Source organism: Takifugu flavidus, chromosome 14 (assembly GCF_003711565.1).
Source record: "Takifugu flavidus isolate HTHZ2018 chromosome 14, ASM371156v2, whole genome shotgun sequence".
Taxonomy (NCBI): domain Eukaryota; kingdom Metazoa; phylum Chordata; class Actinopteri; order Tetraodontiformes; family Tetraodontidae; genus Takifugu; species Takifugu flavidus.
This window is the reverse complement of record NC_079533.1, coordinates 1,625,134-1,640,388: the sequence shown is the minus strand read 5'-3', so window position 1 is coordinate 1,640,388 and position 15,255 is coordinate 1,625,134. Positions and strand designations below refer to the sequence as shown.

At 45.1% G+C, this 15,255-nt stretch overlaps 2 protein-coding genes and 1 long non-coding RNA gene across 3 annotated transcripts in view; 1 reads left to right on the top strand and 2 right to left on the bottom strand.

Annotated features, from left to right (window-relative positions):
• LOC130537297 (uncharacterized) overlaps positions 1–15,255 on the top strand; it is a 253,319-nt gene that overhangs the window by 49,041 nt on the left and 189,023 nt on the right.
• LOC130537290 (uncharacterized) lies at positions 6,439–7,219 on the bottom strand. The gene is made up of 3 exons (XM_057053975.1): positions 7,055–7,219; positions 6,877–6,969; positions 6,439–6,792 (listed from the first exon to the last, which is right to left on the bottom strand). Exons 1-3 carry the CDS (start codon positions 7,217–7,219, stop codon positions 6,439–6,441), a joined length of 612 nt encoding a protein of 203 aa, XP_056909955.1.
• Positions 10,172–13,533, bottom strand: LOC130537300 (uncharacterized). The gene is made up of 3 exons (XR_008953593.1): positions 13,409–13,533; positions 10,596–11,400; positions 10,172–10,518 (listed from the first exon to the last, which is right to left on the bottom strand). It is a non-coding gene; the product is annotated as an uncharacterized LOC130537300 (long non-coding RNA).

Genomic DNA, 15,255 nt, shown 5'->3' with positions numbered 1-15,255 from the left:
ATGTATCAGTCCGCGCTTCCAGTTCTGGTGCAACGTCCAGTTCTAAATGTATGAATCCGCGTATTGACGTTTCAACGTCCCATCAGTAAACGGAGAGATTTGGATATAGTCCCCCTGAGGTGGTGTTTTTAGAGCAGTTCTTCACAACTTTCTCTTTGCCTGATAAGAGGTCCAAACATTATTTCACTTCCCTATAAAATACTCTAAAATTTGCCATTCAAGATCAGATCCCACCAGGTATAATTCATACTCTAAATTTTCACAATTTCTTATTCTGTCAGGCTGTTTTTAAACCTTTGGCAACATCAAATAAAGTACTCAACTGGTATTATGTCAGGCTGGTTTACATCCCATTAAAGAAGCCAGCAGAAATAAAGCACAACAGTTACACAGACTACGCACAATAATATAGAGGATATAAAAAACAGTGTTGAGATGGGTTTGTGTCACTTTAGTAAAATCAAAGCATTTTTCTTTATGTGCCAGCAATGAACACAATCTAAGAAGTCTCTGACACTAAACATATGGAGCTCCTCCTAAATGAACGGGTTTAATCCATAAGTTTACACTTAATAGCCTAAGACAGACACTCGCTCCAGCTGATATTTGTTAGCAAATGAGGTGGAGGGGAGGCGATCTCTGCCGCTGCGCTGCTAGCTGCCACAGATTATGAGCGTTGTGTAGCATCGCACTCACCAAAAGTAGCATCGGCGGCGGTCAGATATGGTGTAGTGACACTTGCCTTCCTCTAGGGGGAGATAGGTGCCGCCTCGGGCCTGTTTCTACATGTCAGGCCCACAGGGGTGGACCTGTAAACCGGTCCTGGTTCTGGTGTTCAGCACCACGGACAGAGAGCGTTGCTTGTTTGCCTTCGAGTTTTGTGGTTTCGGGTCGACCTCACCGATCCAGACCTTTGCTTTGACTTTCTTTCCTCTTTTCTTTATCTGAAGGAATCATTTTTAACCTGGTACTTTTCTTGCAGCTCGCAGGTTTGTCGTTTCTATTTTTATTTTTGGTTTTTTTTGTGTGTTTCACCTTTTTCGGTTTGCTTGTACTTTTGCTGGCAGTGTCGAGTCTCTTTTTTTTTCCTTTTTACGGATGTTATTTTTCCTCTAGATGATGCTGGGTGGACGAGGGCAGTTTTGATTCTTGGGTTTTTTTTGTTTTCTGTGTCACCGAGGATGAACAGACATTTCCCCACTCGCAGGTATCTGGAACGAGTTCATGATTGACACCTTCATGTCCCTAATAAGGTGATAAACGTGCACCTGTGGCTGTTATTTCGCAGGACTGGCACAAACGCTTCATCAAGCCTTCTTTATCAATGTTATCTGAAGGTTATCTGATCGGATCGATCTCTGCGTGACGCGACATGGCCGGTTCCAGACGCGGCTTGTGTGTTTTTATATTTCGGATGGTTGGTATTTTCCTCCTCCTCCTCCTCCTCCTCCTCCTCCTCCTCCCCTCCTCCTCCTCGCCGCAGCTGAGGACCTGATGTAGCTGCAGGATGCGCCGCGCTCTCCGGCACCATCCAAACGCTGCCGGACGCGGCCGCCGCGTTTCCGCCCGCGGTGAGAACGCGCGTCCTGCGCGGCGGTGCGCCTCCATCCCGCAGCTGGCCCCGGCTCGAATTGGCTGAGTCAGGCTCGCTTCTCGCGATGGTCACATGAGAGGAGAGGCGAGCTGACAGGGTTTAGAAAGTGGCCTAAGTGGTGCAAAGCTAAAATGTGACGCGCAGGGTGGGTTTTGGGGGCCGCGTCCCCCCTTTCTGGCTGTTCCTGGCGCTGGCTCCAGATGAACCACATTTTGCTGCAGTAGCACGATCAAATCCCAGAGTGACCACCCACCCGGAATAAGGCTGCTAAGTCATTAAACAGGCGGACAGGATTCAGCCTTTTAATGTGCAGCAATTCAATATTGGTAAGAAACTGATTCTGGCAATTAGGACGGTACATCCCATCATGTATCGGGGAGCTGCTAGTGGGCATCGAGTTCCCTGAATGCAGATAAAAAGCCACAGGGGGCAGTTTTTAGGCTCAGTGATAAGGAAGAGCTTTGGGGAGGTGAGAGGATAAAAAAGCTATCTGGTCAGGGCAGGAAGAGGCCTGGACTCTTCCAAAACTTTCCAAAACTTCTTCAAGGCATCGAGCTTTGCTCCTGTTGACGTGCAGATGAGCCATCTGTTGCTAATGCTAATGCACACCTTCCCACCCTGGGACGTGCCTCACGCTCCTGCTAGCGTTGCTGCTGACCAGTATGACGGCTTCCAATAGGTCCTGCGGCGCCGCGTCCCCCCTCCAGTCGGATCTCTCCCATATCTGAGGCAGACCTGCTCAGGAGGCCCGCAGAGGAATACGATCACTCGTGAATGGATACAGCCCTGATAGCATGAATAAAACATCATGCAGATGCAGCGGCATCACTCAGTGTTGGCTGGAACTTGTGAGGCAGGCGTGTGTGGCGCTACACGTGTGCTTGAACGTTAGCGTGTGTGTGTTGGGGCATGTGTAATGGGATCGTTGCTGCCATTAAGTTTAAAGTGTCATCGTTTTTGAACCACACAGCGTGCCAGCGAAGCTAAATTTAACGTTTTATTGGCGTTAGCGTGATTTATTTGACCCAGTAACGCGGCTATAAACGTCCTCGACCGGTGTTTGGGCCCAGATGTTATTCCTGGTGTTGTTTGAAGAGCAGTTTAGGGTTCCACAGTAAAGGTTCTTTAATGACTGAACATTAAATGAAGCTGTAGCACCTCCTCCATCAAGCTGCAGGGGTGGGGGAGGGGCGGCGCTCTGGTTTGGGAGGCAATTAAGACGTTCTTCCAGCAGATAAAGAAAGAGGGAGTTAATTACAGAATGAATGATGATGAGATTGCTACCATGCTTTCCATAATAGCGGGATCACAAATAAATAAGCCGATGTAAATCGCGCTATCCATGCGCCATATTACTCCAAATCCCATTTAGCTGTCCTTAATGAGACACGACACTTTGGCTTCCTGATAAATAATGCTGTGTTTACAACAAAGAGCACTTCCTGGAATTGAAGTGGATCAATTCCACAATGGATGCGGACTGAATGATGGATTTATTACGTTTGTTAATCTAAATAAGGAGGCGCGAGCGTACGGGCAGCAAGAGAGGCCGCTTGAACTCGGAAGAGACGCAGAACGCCGCCCCACGCGTGCACGTGGGGGTGCACGTGGGGTATTACTCGTGCTCGCTGTCCCCTCTCACAGATAAACAGGGAACCTTTGGCACGGTGGGCGCGACAGGAAGGAGCAGCGAGTGCTTCCCTGTGCTTCACGCGGATCCCGTTCGGGTTCACCTTGACCTCCGCAGGGTGCATCCTGGGCGTTGATTTGGCGAGTGCATATTCACCGCGGCTGCCTCCCTTTTCACAAACCATCCACTCTGATCCGTTTTTCTGAAGCCTGCACGGCCGCAGACCTGCTAAATAGAAATATGGCAGGGCGAGGAGAAGAAAGAAGCTGCTGCACTTCATAAGGCAGGATGACAGGCCCTTCCCCGGCCGGCCCTGGAGGGATCCCTTAAGCTTCAACGGGGAAACTCTTTAAGAATCTGCAGCTAGCATCAGCGGCGGGAGGGAAGTGAGCTGTGCTGGCTCTGGTTAGCGCCCGCTAATACCCTCTACAACTGTGATGTCGCTGCAGAAACATAGAGGAACGATCTTTTCTTTCCTTCGTTGAGCCAAAGAATGTGTAGATGGTTGGGGCCAGCACCAGCAAAAGAAGAAATGGAGATGGCCATCCTCAGAATACAGAAATGTGAGGCTAAATGCAGACTGAAGCAGCTTTTGGATGTCAAACGCTTTTATTCTCGATATGAACACATCACAGGGAAGATTAAGGAGGACAAGAATATCCTTCAGAAACAACTGAGAACATTTGAGGAGAAGCTGGAGAGTACGATTCAGGAAGAAAGAATCAGAACAAAGACATTCGAACATTGGAATTAAATCCACCTTGGATACAATGACCTGGATGATTGAGAATCTCCACAGACATTGGAATTGAATATTTACCACTGTCCAAATGTCAGAATTGAACAACTTATGATAGTACAACTGTTGCCTGAACATGGAGTCGTTGGGTTTTAAGGAAATATATGACATTCTGTATAAAACTTGTCAAGTTAACATACATTAATGCGACTATGATAAAGAAGCTCTTCATGCCTCTTCATATAAAAAAATATTTTGACATAAACTGCAATCTCTGTCAAGATTAATATTAAACTAGAAAACAATCACTTGGAGAGCTCAGTCCTCCACCAAGGAGGTAATTTCCTGACATATACTCTGTGTCTGAAACCACTCCCTATACCCTAATAGTGCACTCAATAGTGTGGACGCCATTTTGAAATAGTGTGGCCCTCATGAAAGTACTTTATGCACTGCTGAAGCAGATCTGGTCCGTCCCCTGACGTCCCCGGTACGGCTGGTTCGTCAGTCTGGGCTGCGGCATTTAAAACACCAAAGACCGACCACAGAAACCACAAACCGGCGTCAATCTGCTCAAATGTTTGCCACAAAACGGGCAAAAGGCCACTTGCATGTCGTCCATCCTGCGTCACGATGAAGTCCTTACCCGCTTTCGATTCAAATGATGGTAATACCCTTTCCGTCAGAAAAGTAACTTGTAAATTTGTTTTGTGCTGGCTGCTTTTTCTGCCGGAAAGGGTATTACCAACTGTACCGACGGAACGCATCCATTGGCCCAACCGTACCAAGGGTCGGTAATTCCCTTTCCGGTAGAAAATGTTACTTGTAAATTTGCTTCAGCCGCTTGTAAAAGTGTTTCGTCATTTGTAAATTTGTTTCAGCCGCTTGTAAAAGTGTTTTGCACCTCTCGGCCACTGTAAAATTGGCCTGAATGGAATGCTGACTCCAGCACGAGCAGCAAAAACATGGGAGGACCTTAAAAAAACCTACAAGGTTTGTAATAATTGTTTTAAATTTGGTCTAAATGTGACAGACTAATAGTTATAGCAAATGTAGCATTACTGTTTGAATTATTTGCTTATTCCCTGTTTGTAGGAGCTTCGGAGACCACCAACAGGATCTGGCACTGAATCTGGGGAGGTCACTGCTGACAAGTGGAAATAGTTCCCTCTCATGGATCAGGCAATAGGTGGCAGGCCCTCCATTCGGCCCCCATGCCTCATTGCCTCAGCCTGGGGGAAGAGCCATTCATTTTCTGAGTCAGGCTCCTCACATTCAGTCCCAGATAGACCTGATGGAGAGTCAGGGACAGAGGAGGAGGAACCAGGGCCAGCACCACGCCAGCGCCAGCGGTGCGATAGGGTCCTGGAGCTGCTGGAGAGGGCCGAGGAAAGGGCAACAAGAGAGGAAGCCAGGGAGGAGAGACTTTTAAATCTCTTAGAGAAACTGGTAGACAAAATGTAAAAAAGAATGTATTAATTTGCTTTCTTGGCATCATATGGTTGATAACAAATGCTTTATTCAAAGTTTAAATTTAATTGGTACAATTTTTGATTTTGAAACCAAAACTATTTACAAAAACACACACTTGCATATATATAAACAAGTTGCATTTATCCTATTATGATTTTGAAATACCTATTTACAAAAATGGAACCCAAAAAATATTCAAATTTAATGGAACCTGCCAGAAAAAAGACTTTATGATGGCAGCCAGGTTGAACAGACGTCAAGCTCCAAAATTCTGGATTATAAAGACCAGTCCTAAATGTAATCATGTTCATAGAGAGCTGGTGGGAGGTGGGTTGGTGCTGACAGGGCAGCAGTCAGTCTGCTCCGAATTTGCTCTCCACATTGCAGGTCTGCCTGCATTTGACCAATGTCATCTGACCCAAGTGCCTCTTCTGAGGGTTCCATGCTGTCACCATTCCACAAGCACACATTGTGCAGAATGGTGCAGTATGCAATGACCTTGGTGGCAAATGCAGGCTTCACCTCTCGAGCTTTAAGGAATATTGCCCACTGTAGTATCTGAAGCCTGTGTATCTATTCTGTGCATGCCTTTACTTCTGTAAGGCCGCAATGCAGCCAGCCTGGTGCCACATTAGGAGATGCTCCACATGTGTCCTGTGATTTCTGCCTCGAGAAATTGAAAAGATGGCGGAGGGAAGATAAATAAAGGGAAGATAGGCCTGTTGTTGCTTGCTGTAGTTGAGGAATAACATTTGTCGTGCAAGAAAAACAGTGATGATGCTGTCATTGGTCCCTTGCAGGTTCCTACATTGTGGTGGCCCAGAAGACTTTGCCAGGTGTCTTGGAAATGGAGGCGTCCTATGTTTGGAAATGAATAAAGCACTGACTGATTAAAGAGAGGTGGCCCCACCCAGGTGACACTGAAGAGCAAGAACACTTAATTTCCCAATGAGTGCTACAAAATAAAAATGAAAAAGCTGTGGCCATGACCTGTCGACAGCCTTATTTTATTAGTTTTTTAACAGCCTCAAGGTCCTGCATGTCTCGGGTGTGGACTGGAAAGTCGTCCCCGTGCGTGAAAGAATACAAATGAGACATGTGCATTGTATTCAAAGAAGCCTTTATTGTCAAGTACAAAGAAGCATTTATTGTCAAGTGCCCTGAAACCACAGGCTGAAACCACATCCTGTCATCCTTCAGGACCTTCCTCCACTTCATCTTTCCATGTTTGTCCTGAAAGGATGCAGCCCTCTGGAAGAGTTCATTGGTTTCATCCTCTTTCAGCCATGCAACGTCAGCCTGTGGGAGCCCATTGGGAGCAGACTCCCACATTTTGTGCCATCCCTCGTATGTCACCTAATAAGAAAACACACGATTATATCCGGCAGCCGATATATAGTCACTGAATACTCAAACTTGAGCTTGTTTTTAATGGATTACCTTCGGTTGTGCTGCTGATGTTGCTGTGGGCCACCAGGGCTGAGGTGCTGCATCCATCACGGTGGTTGTCCTCTCGGGAGCCGCTACCGGAACCTTGAATATAACCAGCGTTTTAGTGTAAGTTTTCGTATTGGCACACTTTAGTGTGGCGTCCCCAGGATATGGAGCAAAGAGTCACCTCGATGTGTGGATCAGACGGCGATCTTGCCGTCGACGATGGAGTGGTGCGTCTGACGGACTTGTGTGCAGACGCTGGCCGGCTCTGTTTTCCAGGTCTTTTGGCCTTTTCTGCTGCAGCTTTAGTGAAATGTGGGAGAAAAAGGCCAACGTAAACATAACTCATCTAAAATGTAGCTTCAGTCCTCACTGCGTTCTGAAAAGCTTGTGCATAATATTAATTATATAGTCCGTATTTTCCGGACTATAAGCCGCACCTGTATATAAGTCGCATCCGCTCAATTTTAAAAATAAAAAAATAAAAAAAGATATACAAGCCGCACCGGGTTATGAGCCGCAGATATTTATGTTGAAAAATTAGATATTTACTGCATGTACAGAACGATTTTGAACTGTAAATGTACATGTAAGTACCTGAACAGATTCTTTCCTAACAGTGCCTTTTAACACGGCAGCAACTTTGTTGATTAAAACGGAACAGAACCAAGAGAAAATAACCAGTATTTCTCTTCATTTCTCCTGTGTTTGAAATCACAAGTCACTTTCATCATCTTGGCTGAAACCCATGAAGTCGTCTTCTTCAGTGTCGGAGTTGAACGACCCCAGAAGCGCTTCGTCACATCTGTCTCCATCAGTCTCGCTCTCCGTATCATCCTCCGCTGAAGTTGGCTCTGAAGGTGCGCCGCTCTCTTCGCGTAGCAGTCCAGCCTTTCGGAACCCGTTGGTGATCGTGGATTCTTTCACAGCACTCTACGCTGTTAGGATCCACTGACAGACATCAGAAAAGGATGCTTTTCGCATGCGGCCGGTTTTTGGGAATGATTTCTCACCACTTGTCATCCAAGTCTCCCACTCAACCCGGAGTGCAGCTTTAAATGCCCGATTCACACAGATGTCAAGTGGCTGCAAATACTTTGTTGCACCTCCAGGAATCACAGCTGGAATAGAGTTTGTTTTCGTGATCGCTGCTTCCACAGAATCTGTGATGTGGGCCCTCATGCTATCCAAAACAAGCAGTGCTTTTTTCCGGTGAAAAACTCCTCCTGCGCGCTTGCTGTAGCACTCCGTTAACCATTCCTTCATCAGGCCTTCCATCATCCACCCTTTGGTGTTAACTTTGACCACTATGCCACTAAAAATCCCCAGTGGTGGAAGTTGTTGTCCGGATGCCGTGCATGCCCGAACGCAGGTGAAGTGCGTTCTCTCGTGGCCTGTTGTTTTCAACAACACGGATGATGCGCCTGTCTTGTTAACAGTCCTGGTCAGAGGCAGAGCAAACGTCAAAGGTGCTTCGTCCATATTTATTATGTCGTCTGGTCCGATGGAGTGTTCTTGTATCTTTGTTTCAACGAATTTGTGGAAGTTTTAATTTTTTCCTGATAGTCAGGGGGGAGTTCCTGACAGAGAGGGTCCGTGTCCTGATGGACAGGATTTTACGTTTCAAATCTGAAACACCATGACGGCCCCGCTTTGAAATCTTCAATATTCATTTCGCGGGCGATTGTTTTGGCTTTAAGTCGGATCTGTAGAGTGGATACACCTCGGCCACCTGCTCGCTGTGTGTTCACCCAGTCCTCCAGGACATTTTCAAGTTCAGCCCACCTGCTTTTATGTCCCCTGAAAGCTTTTTTCGACTTTCGGCATTGCATTAGCTCCTCCCGCTGCCGCCTCCAACGTCTCACCATACATTCATTAACGCTAAGCTTGCGTGCAGCAGCGCGGTTTCCTTCCTGGCTAGCTAGATCAATGGCCTTCAACTTAAAACCTGCATCATACGAACTTCTTCGTGTGGGTTCCATGATGAAGGGGCGAGGATTTGAAAACAATTAACAGTTGGTAATTTGTTGTCCGTGTTCTATCTGCTAAAGAAAAAGTAGCGTTTTCTTCTTTGCATTGATTTTTCTTAGTTTGATTCTAGTTCCGGTTAGAGCGCCCCTAGGGTGGAAGAAAAATCCATAAATAAGCCGCACCATAGAATAAGCCGCAGTGTTTAAAGTTTAAACGATGATTTAACAAGATCGGGAGCAGATCAATATCAATATGCAACACTTTATTTCTATATTTTGTCTTAGTGCAAGTGTTTTTCAAATTGAAATAAATGTTCAAACCATTTTAAAATGATCACTTCTCCAACAGTCCTAGGAAATGACAATGTCCCATTTTTACCAGCCACTGACATTTTTTAACAAATCATGAATTACTTTGCACCACGTTTGTACAAATAATAAATCACGTAAAATACAAAAATAAACTTTCAGATTTTAAAATAAATCTGATTACGTTTTGAACTTCACACTTCAGTCTGCAGATTTTTTCACATGAACATTTTAACCTAAACAATTGTTCCATTTTACAAACACATGTAACAAATTCTGAAGGAGACACCAAATCTGGTGTCCGTTTCTTTGTCCGTTGGGGGGAAGCCTGGCGTTGCTGCGGTTACCAGTGTGTTGTCCTCTGGTGGGGAACTTGACAGTGCAGCTCTGAGTGAGTCTGGCAGATGTGCATCAGGGAGGCGTCTTCTGTGTTGGTTCTTGATGAAGTTCATGTCAGAAAAGGCTGATTCACAAAGAGAGGTCGAACCCAAAAGGCTTGCAACCTCCATAGCTGCTGTACATTGACGTCGAAATCTTCAGAAGTGTACTCAGACAGGCGCACGACCCAAGTTCACCACAAATTGAGACCAGAAGCCAACGTTGCTTTTCAGCCCTGTACAGGGGGGCTCCACTCCGTTACAGACACATCTGCTGATCGCGCTGTCCCGGAGAGAGTCTCTCTCCCCCACCCAAGTTGGTTCTTTTATTAAACTCAGCACAAGACACAGTAAAAGGCGTTTCCATGGTTACATAGTTTACATCTGCTCAGTCACGTTGCACATATTTTGGCTATATCGAAGCGGCCCTCAGCCTGCGCACAGGTGCACAGCCTTGAGAGCCCTAACCCAAACAGATATCACACATTCTTATTCTGTTCTCTTCACAAACAGGCTCACATAAAATCTCCCAGTTTACCCCAGTTGATCCTTCTCACATTTATCCATGAAACTACTCTACTTTAACCAAAATAGCTATAGCATAAAAGGCAATTCGCGATATTTTACAACAACATAGACCACTGTACTTTTCTGTGTCAACAAGGCACCAAAAGTTTGGTGCAGCCTGAGAGGCTTTCAGCTGCAGCTCATTTCACAATGTTCCAATTTCAATTTGCATCTGTGCAGCATCCAGGCTGAAGGTTGCACTGAACTGCTGAGCAATGCCTGATATGTCCACGTTCATGGAAGGGTTAGAAATGAAGGACACACATGGCTCAAGCTGATCCAGGTCCCAAAACCTGTTCTCAAACTCTTGCCCAAGTCTTTTTATGAGCTGAGAGCACTTTTCTGCGCTTTAGTCCAAAGCCTCACATGCAGAAGCGTTGTCTCTCAGCACCATCTGCACAGAGGGGAAGTGCAGCACCTTTTGTCTGTAAATGCATAGAGAAAATGTTCATCTTGGCTTTAGATGCATTTACAGCACTGATCCTATCAGCAACAGTCTCACCTTTGCCTTGCAGCTCCCAGTTCAAACTGTTCCGTTTCCCAGTAATGTCCGTTAAAAATGCAAGGTCCAGTGTCCAGCCAGTGTCCTCCAGCAGCGCGGCGTCTTCCCCTCTGGACTGCATGAACTCTTTTATTTCACTCAAAAGGGACAAAACAGGAAGCAAAATCCGTCCCCTGCTGAGCCATCGGATTTCTGTGTGTAGGAGCAGGTCACCATATTCAGTTGGCAGCTCCACTGGGGACACTGGGGAACAATTTGAAAATATCCTGTTGAAATTATTCTGAATTATTCTGATTAAAAATAAAATTGGCACGCTGATTCCAAAATTACAGTCATTTCCCCCCAGCCCGTCAAGTTTTGAAAGCTTCTCCTCCAGATCAGCAAATTTCCCCTAATGAGCTGGAGTCAGACTGGCCAGCTGATGACAACTGGATCAGCTCCGTTGGTGCCGTCACCATTAAGAGGTGTGTGCAGCCCCCAAAAGGTCAGTACAGTACTGTCAATATCCTATAGGGGACACTTTGAACCAGAGGGGATCCTATAGATCAAAAAGTTGACCCAGTTTGATTCCGCAGCCAAAAACGAACATCTGTCAGACGAACTCCAGTTGTTTCCCAGTATTTCAGTTAAAACGTGGACCAAATTGTTCTGAAGAGAGGCGCTTGTGCTGGATATGACGCGATCCACCCACAAACACGTGACGTGTAGAGGAAGAAGAAGCGAAAGTGAAAGTTCTCAACTTCGGGCTCCATCTTGAGTGACCGAGCCCTGATGGAAAACCTCTAATATTCAGGTAGCATTTGTTCTTTCACTGCTGTCGTCTCGAATCAATGTTCCGCTGCGAGATGCGGCTTAATAACCTGCGTGTGCGCAATGAGCGTGCGCGTGTTTCGGACGCACATTGCGGCTGGTCGACGGGAATGTTGTGACGGATGATCAAACTTTGTACCGTGTTTCCTCTAACTGCGTTTTCCGCTAACCCTGAGCCAACATTTTAGAGGTTGAGGAAGCACATTTTAATACTCACAATAAGTCACAATATTATTTGCAGTTAGTGGAAAAATCCATGGAAAGAGGGACACAAACGCGACAGTTTTAGCCTCCCTCTTTGTCCCTCCACCAGGGGGACAATCAACCCTTTATTTAAAAAAGAGTGAGAGTATGTAAAGAGGGAGAGATCAAGGCATTCCATTTTATTGTTTTAACAACTGGGTCTTTGTGGAATATGAATTTGTTATTATGGATTTATGAAATGTGTTCTGTTTTGAATGAAGCAGTCAAGAAAACGAAACCTAAACCCATGGTGTTTTCATATTTTTGGTCCTGTACATGTGGTCACATCAGATTAGTCTGAGCAGAATTGGGTGTTTTTTTGCCCTTTGCTGTGTGTCATCTATTCTATTCAGCATGTTGGGTTGCTTGACTTCTGTTGGGTTGTGGCAACTTGATCATCACTTCTGAGATATTGACACACCTTTTTCCTGAGGCTGGCTCCAATGCTGCCAACACACCTGGCCATGGATATGGTGGGACTTCTGTGATGAGTGGGGTCAGAGGTGGTGGACAAGCTCTGCTCCAAAACAAGCTTGCTAGATATGTTTGGGATCTCCTCCGCCACAACCAGCAGCTGCAACTAGTAGCTGTGCACGCCATGCAGAGTTTTGACCTCTAGGTCAGGCTACAAATGTTTTTTCCAGCACCATCATGTGTTGGTGAGAAACATGATGCGCCTGATCAAAAAAAGCTGCTTGTAATCTGACAGACGAGCCATGATGAGATGTCAAGGTGCGTTGTTGAGAATGAAGATCCTCTTCTTGGAATCCTGTCTGAGATGAGAGAAGATGATGCTGCATTTGACCCACTTGATGATGTGATGACGGATTTCTGTTTAGTTTTGAATGCATTCTCATCTTATTTGTGAATTTAATGTTGAGAACTGACATTGAAAGAATTTAGGTTTTCTTGTAAACCATAACCAGATAAAAAATGATTTAATTTGTATTTGTGTGCGTCCGTCTAATGCCACCGCACCTTTTGAAACACCCAGGAGAACATTTTTTCCACAACTATTTTATATTTAACATGGTGTAAACTTTTAAGATGTCCCAAAACTTTTTCCCAATATATATGTGGCCTGTATGATGTACAGGGTGACATCATATCATATAAATTTTGATGTGAATGAGCCGACAATACGTCATTGGACAGACCTCTGCTGGTCTTCATGCTGAGAATCATGTTCTTTAATCTTCTTTTCTGTGTCAGCAGACTGTTCCTGCTTAACCGTTTAGACCAGGGGTCGGCAACCCAAAATGTTGAAAGAGCCACATTGGACCAAAAAACCAAAAACCAATCTGTCTGGAGCCGCAATAAATTAAAGCCTTATAAAAACTTTATTATGAAGGCAACCCTGTATGCTGTAAGTGTCTATATTAGCCCATTTTAAAAACAATAATCAGTAGGCTACAAATACATAATGAGCAATCGTGATTAAATGCTTATTTTCCCTGCAGCATCCTGGAGAGAATGACGCACCACGTGACCACTCTGCGGCACGATGGTGCTTTAACTTCCATATAATGAGATCTTGAAATTAAATACTTATTATACACATTTTTGCAGCATTAGAAAACTTGAAGAATGTTTGTTGTGTTTTTCCTCCTACAGAAATGATATCAAAACAAAACATATATTCACACATCTTTTTACATTTTATATTTTTGAAAAAGCTCCAGGGAGCCACTACGGCGGCGCTAAAGAGCCACACGCGGCTCCAGAGCCGCGGGTTGCCCCTGGTAAATGTGAGTGTAAACCCCTGGTTTAGACTCACATTTAAAAATGAGCGAATGTGTGATGGAAGAGGAAGAGAGAGCAGAGTCCACAGTGTCCAGCTGTGTGTCCATGAAGAGCGACAGGTCCAAAGAGAACCCTGAAAACTTCGGTATCAGACCTCAAGGCTCACCTTTAAAGTAAGGTTTTCTGAACCACATAACTGCCTTAGAACATTTCACAACCATACAAAACATCATTTTGTGGGTATTAGCCTCTACTATCGTGAAAAATGAAATTCATCAGCTCTTTAAAATGAAACGGTGCACAGTCCTTTCACCATGTTGGCCTGTGGAAAACCAGTGTTGTGGGCCCGATGGACCAGCGTCCCCGTCGTTGCCGGACCACCGTTGGCCACCAGTGGGTTTTGGGATCAAAGTGGGGGCGTTTCCTGTATCCGGTTCTCCTCACGGATCCATGACTACAACATGTTGCTGCAAGTGCAGAGACGTTTGCTCTGGAACTTTAGAGCACATTCAGTGCTGCAGGATGAGGGGCTGGAAAAGGTGCCAGTTCTTTTCTCACTGCAGGGAACAGTTAAAAAAAGCAGCTTAAACTCTGAAAACATGAAAATTATACAGAGACATCATTGATTTATTGATTCAGTTGTTATCCAGAATGGATTAGAAATGTTCCTGTTTGATAAAAATGCAGTGAATTGGGATTATTGAACTACAACCTCTACAGATTATTTACCTTCATCACAGTCTCATCACTATTTCTGATGTTTCCTCAGGATGGACGAGGACAGAGCAGAGTCCACAGTGCCCAGCAGGGTGTCCCTGAAGAGTGACCGGTCCAAAGATGGACCAATAGACTTCAGAAGTTCAGAGGAAATGTAAGAAAACTAAAGCGTGATGATGTGTTTGTGTGCCAGCTGTTAGTCACATTAACAGCAGCAGGTTGTGAGTTTATTATTGGAGATGTTTAACACTTAAACCTCAGACAGTCATATAGTTACAGACTTAATGTGAATATTGTTGATTAGAAACAAGAATCATGTTTAAACTGAAAGATGAATTCAGACATAAATGCTGGAACAATATTGAGTCTTGATCAGGTTCTTTCATCCTATAAATCAAAGGACTAATAGAGATGTGTTTCATAGTGAGAGGGGGGAGCACATCCTATCAAACTGGGACCAGTCAGCTCCACCAGGAGAGTCCTCTTGTTCACAATCTGGAAGCAGATCTGGAGATGCTGAAATGAAGCCCAAACAAAGTAAAACTGTTCAATATGAGATTTAATTTGTGATGTCATGAATTTGTAGTTGTGTTGATGATTTATTATAGATGGAAATCATTGGTTTACTTATGTTCAGGAAGTGATCTGCAGGAGGTGATAGAAGGTCATAAGATGAGTCTGAAGAAAAGATGTGAACATGTGACTGAAGGAACTAATGAAGCAGGAAGTGGAACCCTGCTGAACAAGATCTACACTGAGCTCTACATCACTGAGGGACAAAGTGAGGAGGTGGACACACAACATGAGGTGAGACAGCTTGAGAGAACCTCCGAGAAGAACATCCAGGACACTCCAATCAAGTGCCAGGATATCTTCAAAGTCTTATCTGAGCAACAGAGACACATCAGAGTGGTTCTGACCAACGGTGTCGCCGGCGTTGGAAAAACCTTCTCAGTGCAGAAGTTCAGTCTGGACTGGGCAGAAGGTTTGGAGAACCAAGACATCAGTCTGGTGCTTCCGCTCTCATGCAGGGAGCTGAACTTGATCAGAGATGAGCAGCACAGTCTTCTCTCACTGCTTCATGTTTTCCATCCAACATTACAGAAGATCAGAGCAGAAGATCTGACTGTCTGGAAACTTCTGTTCA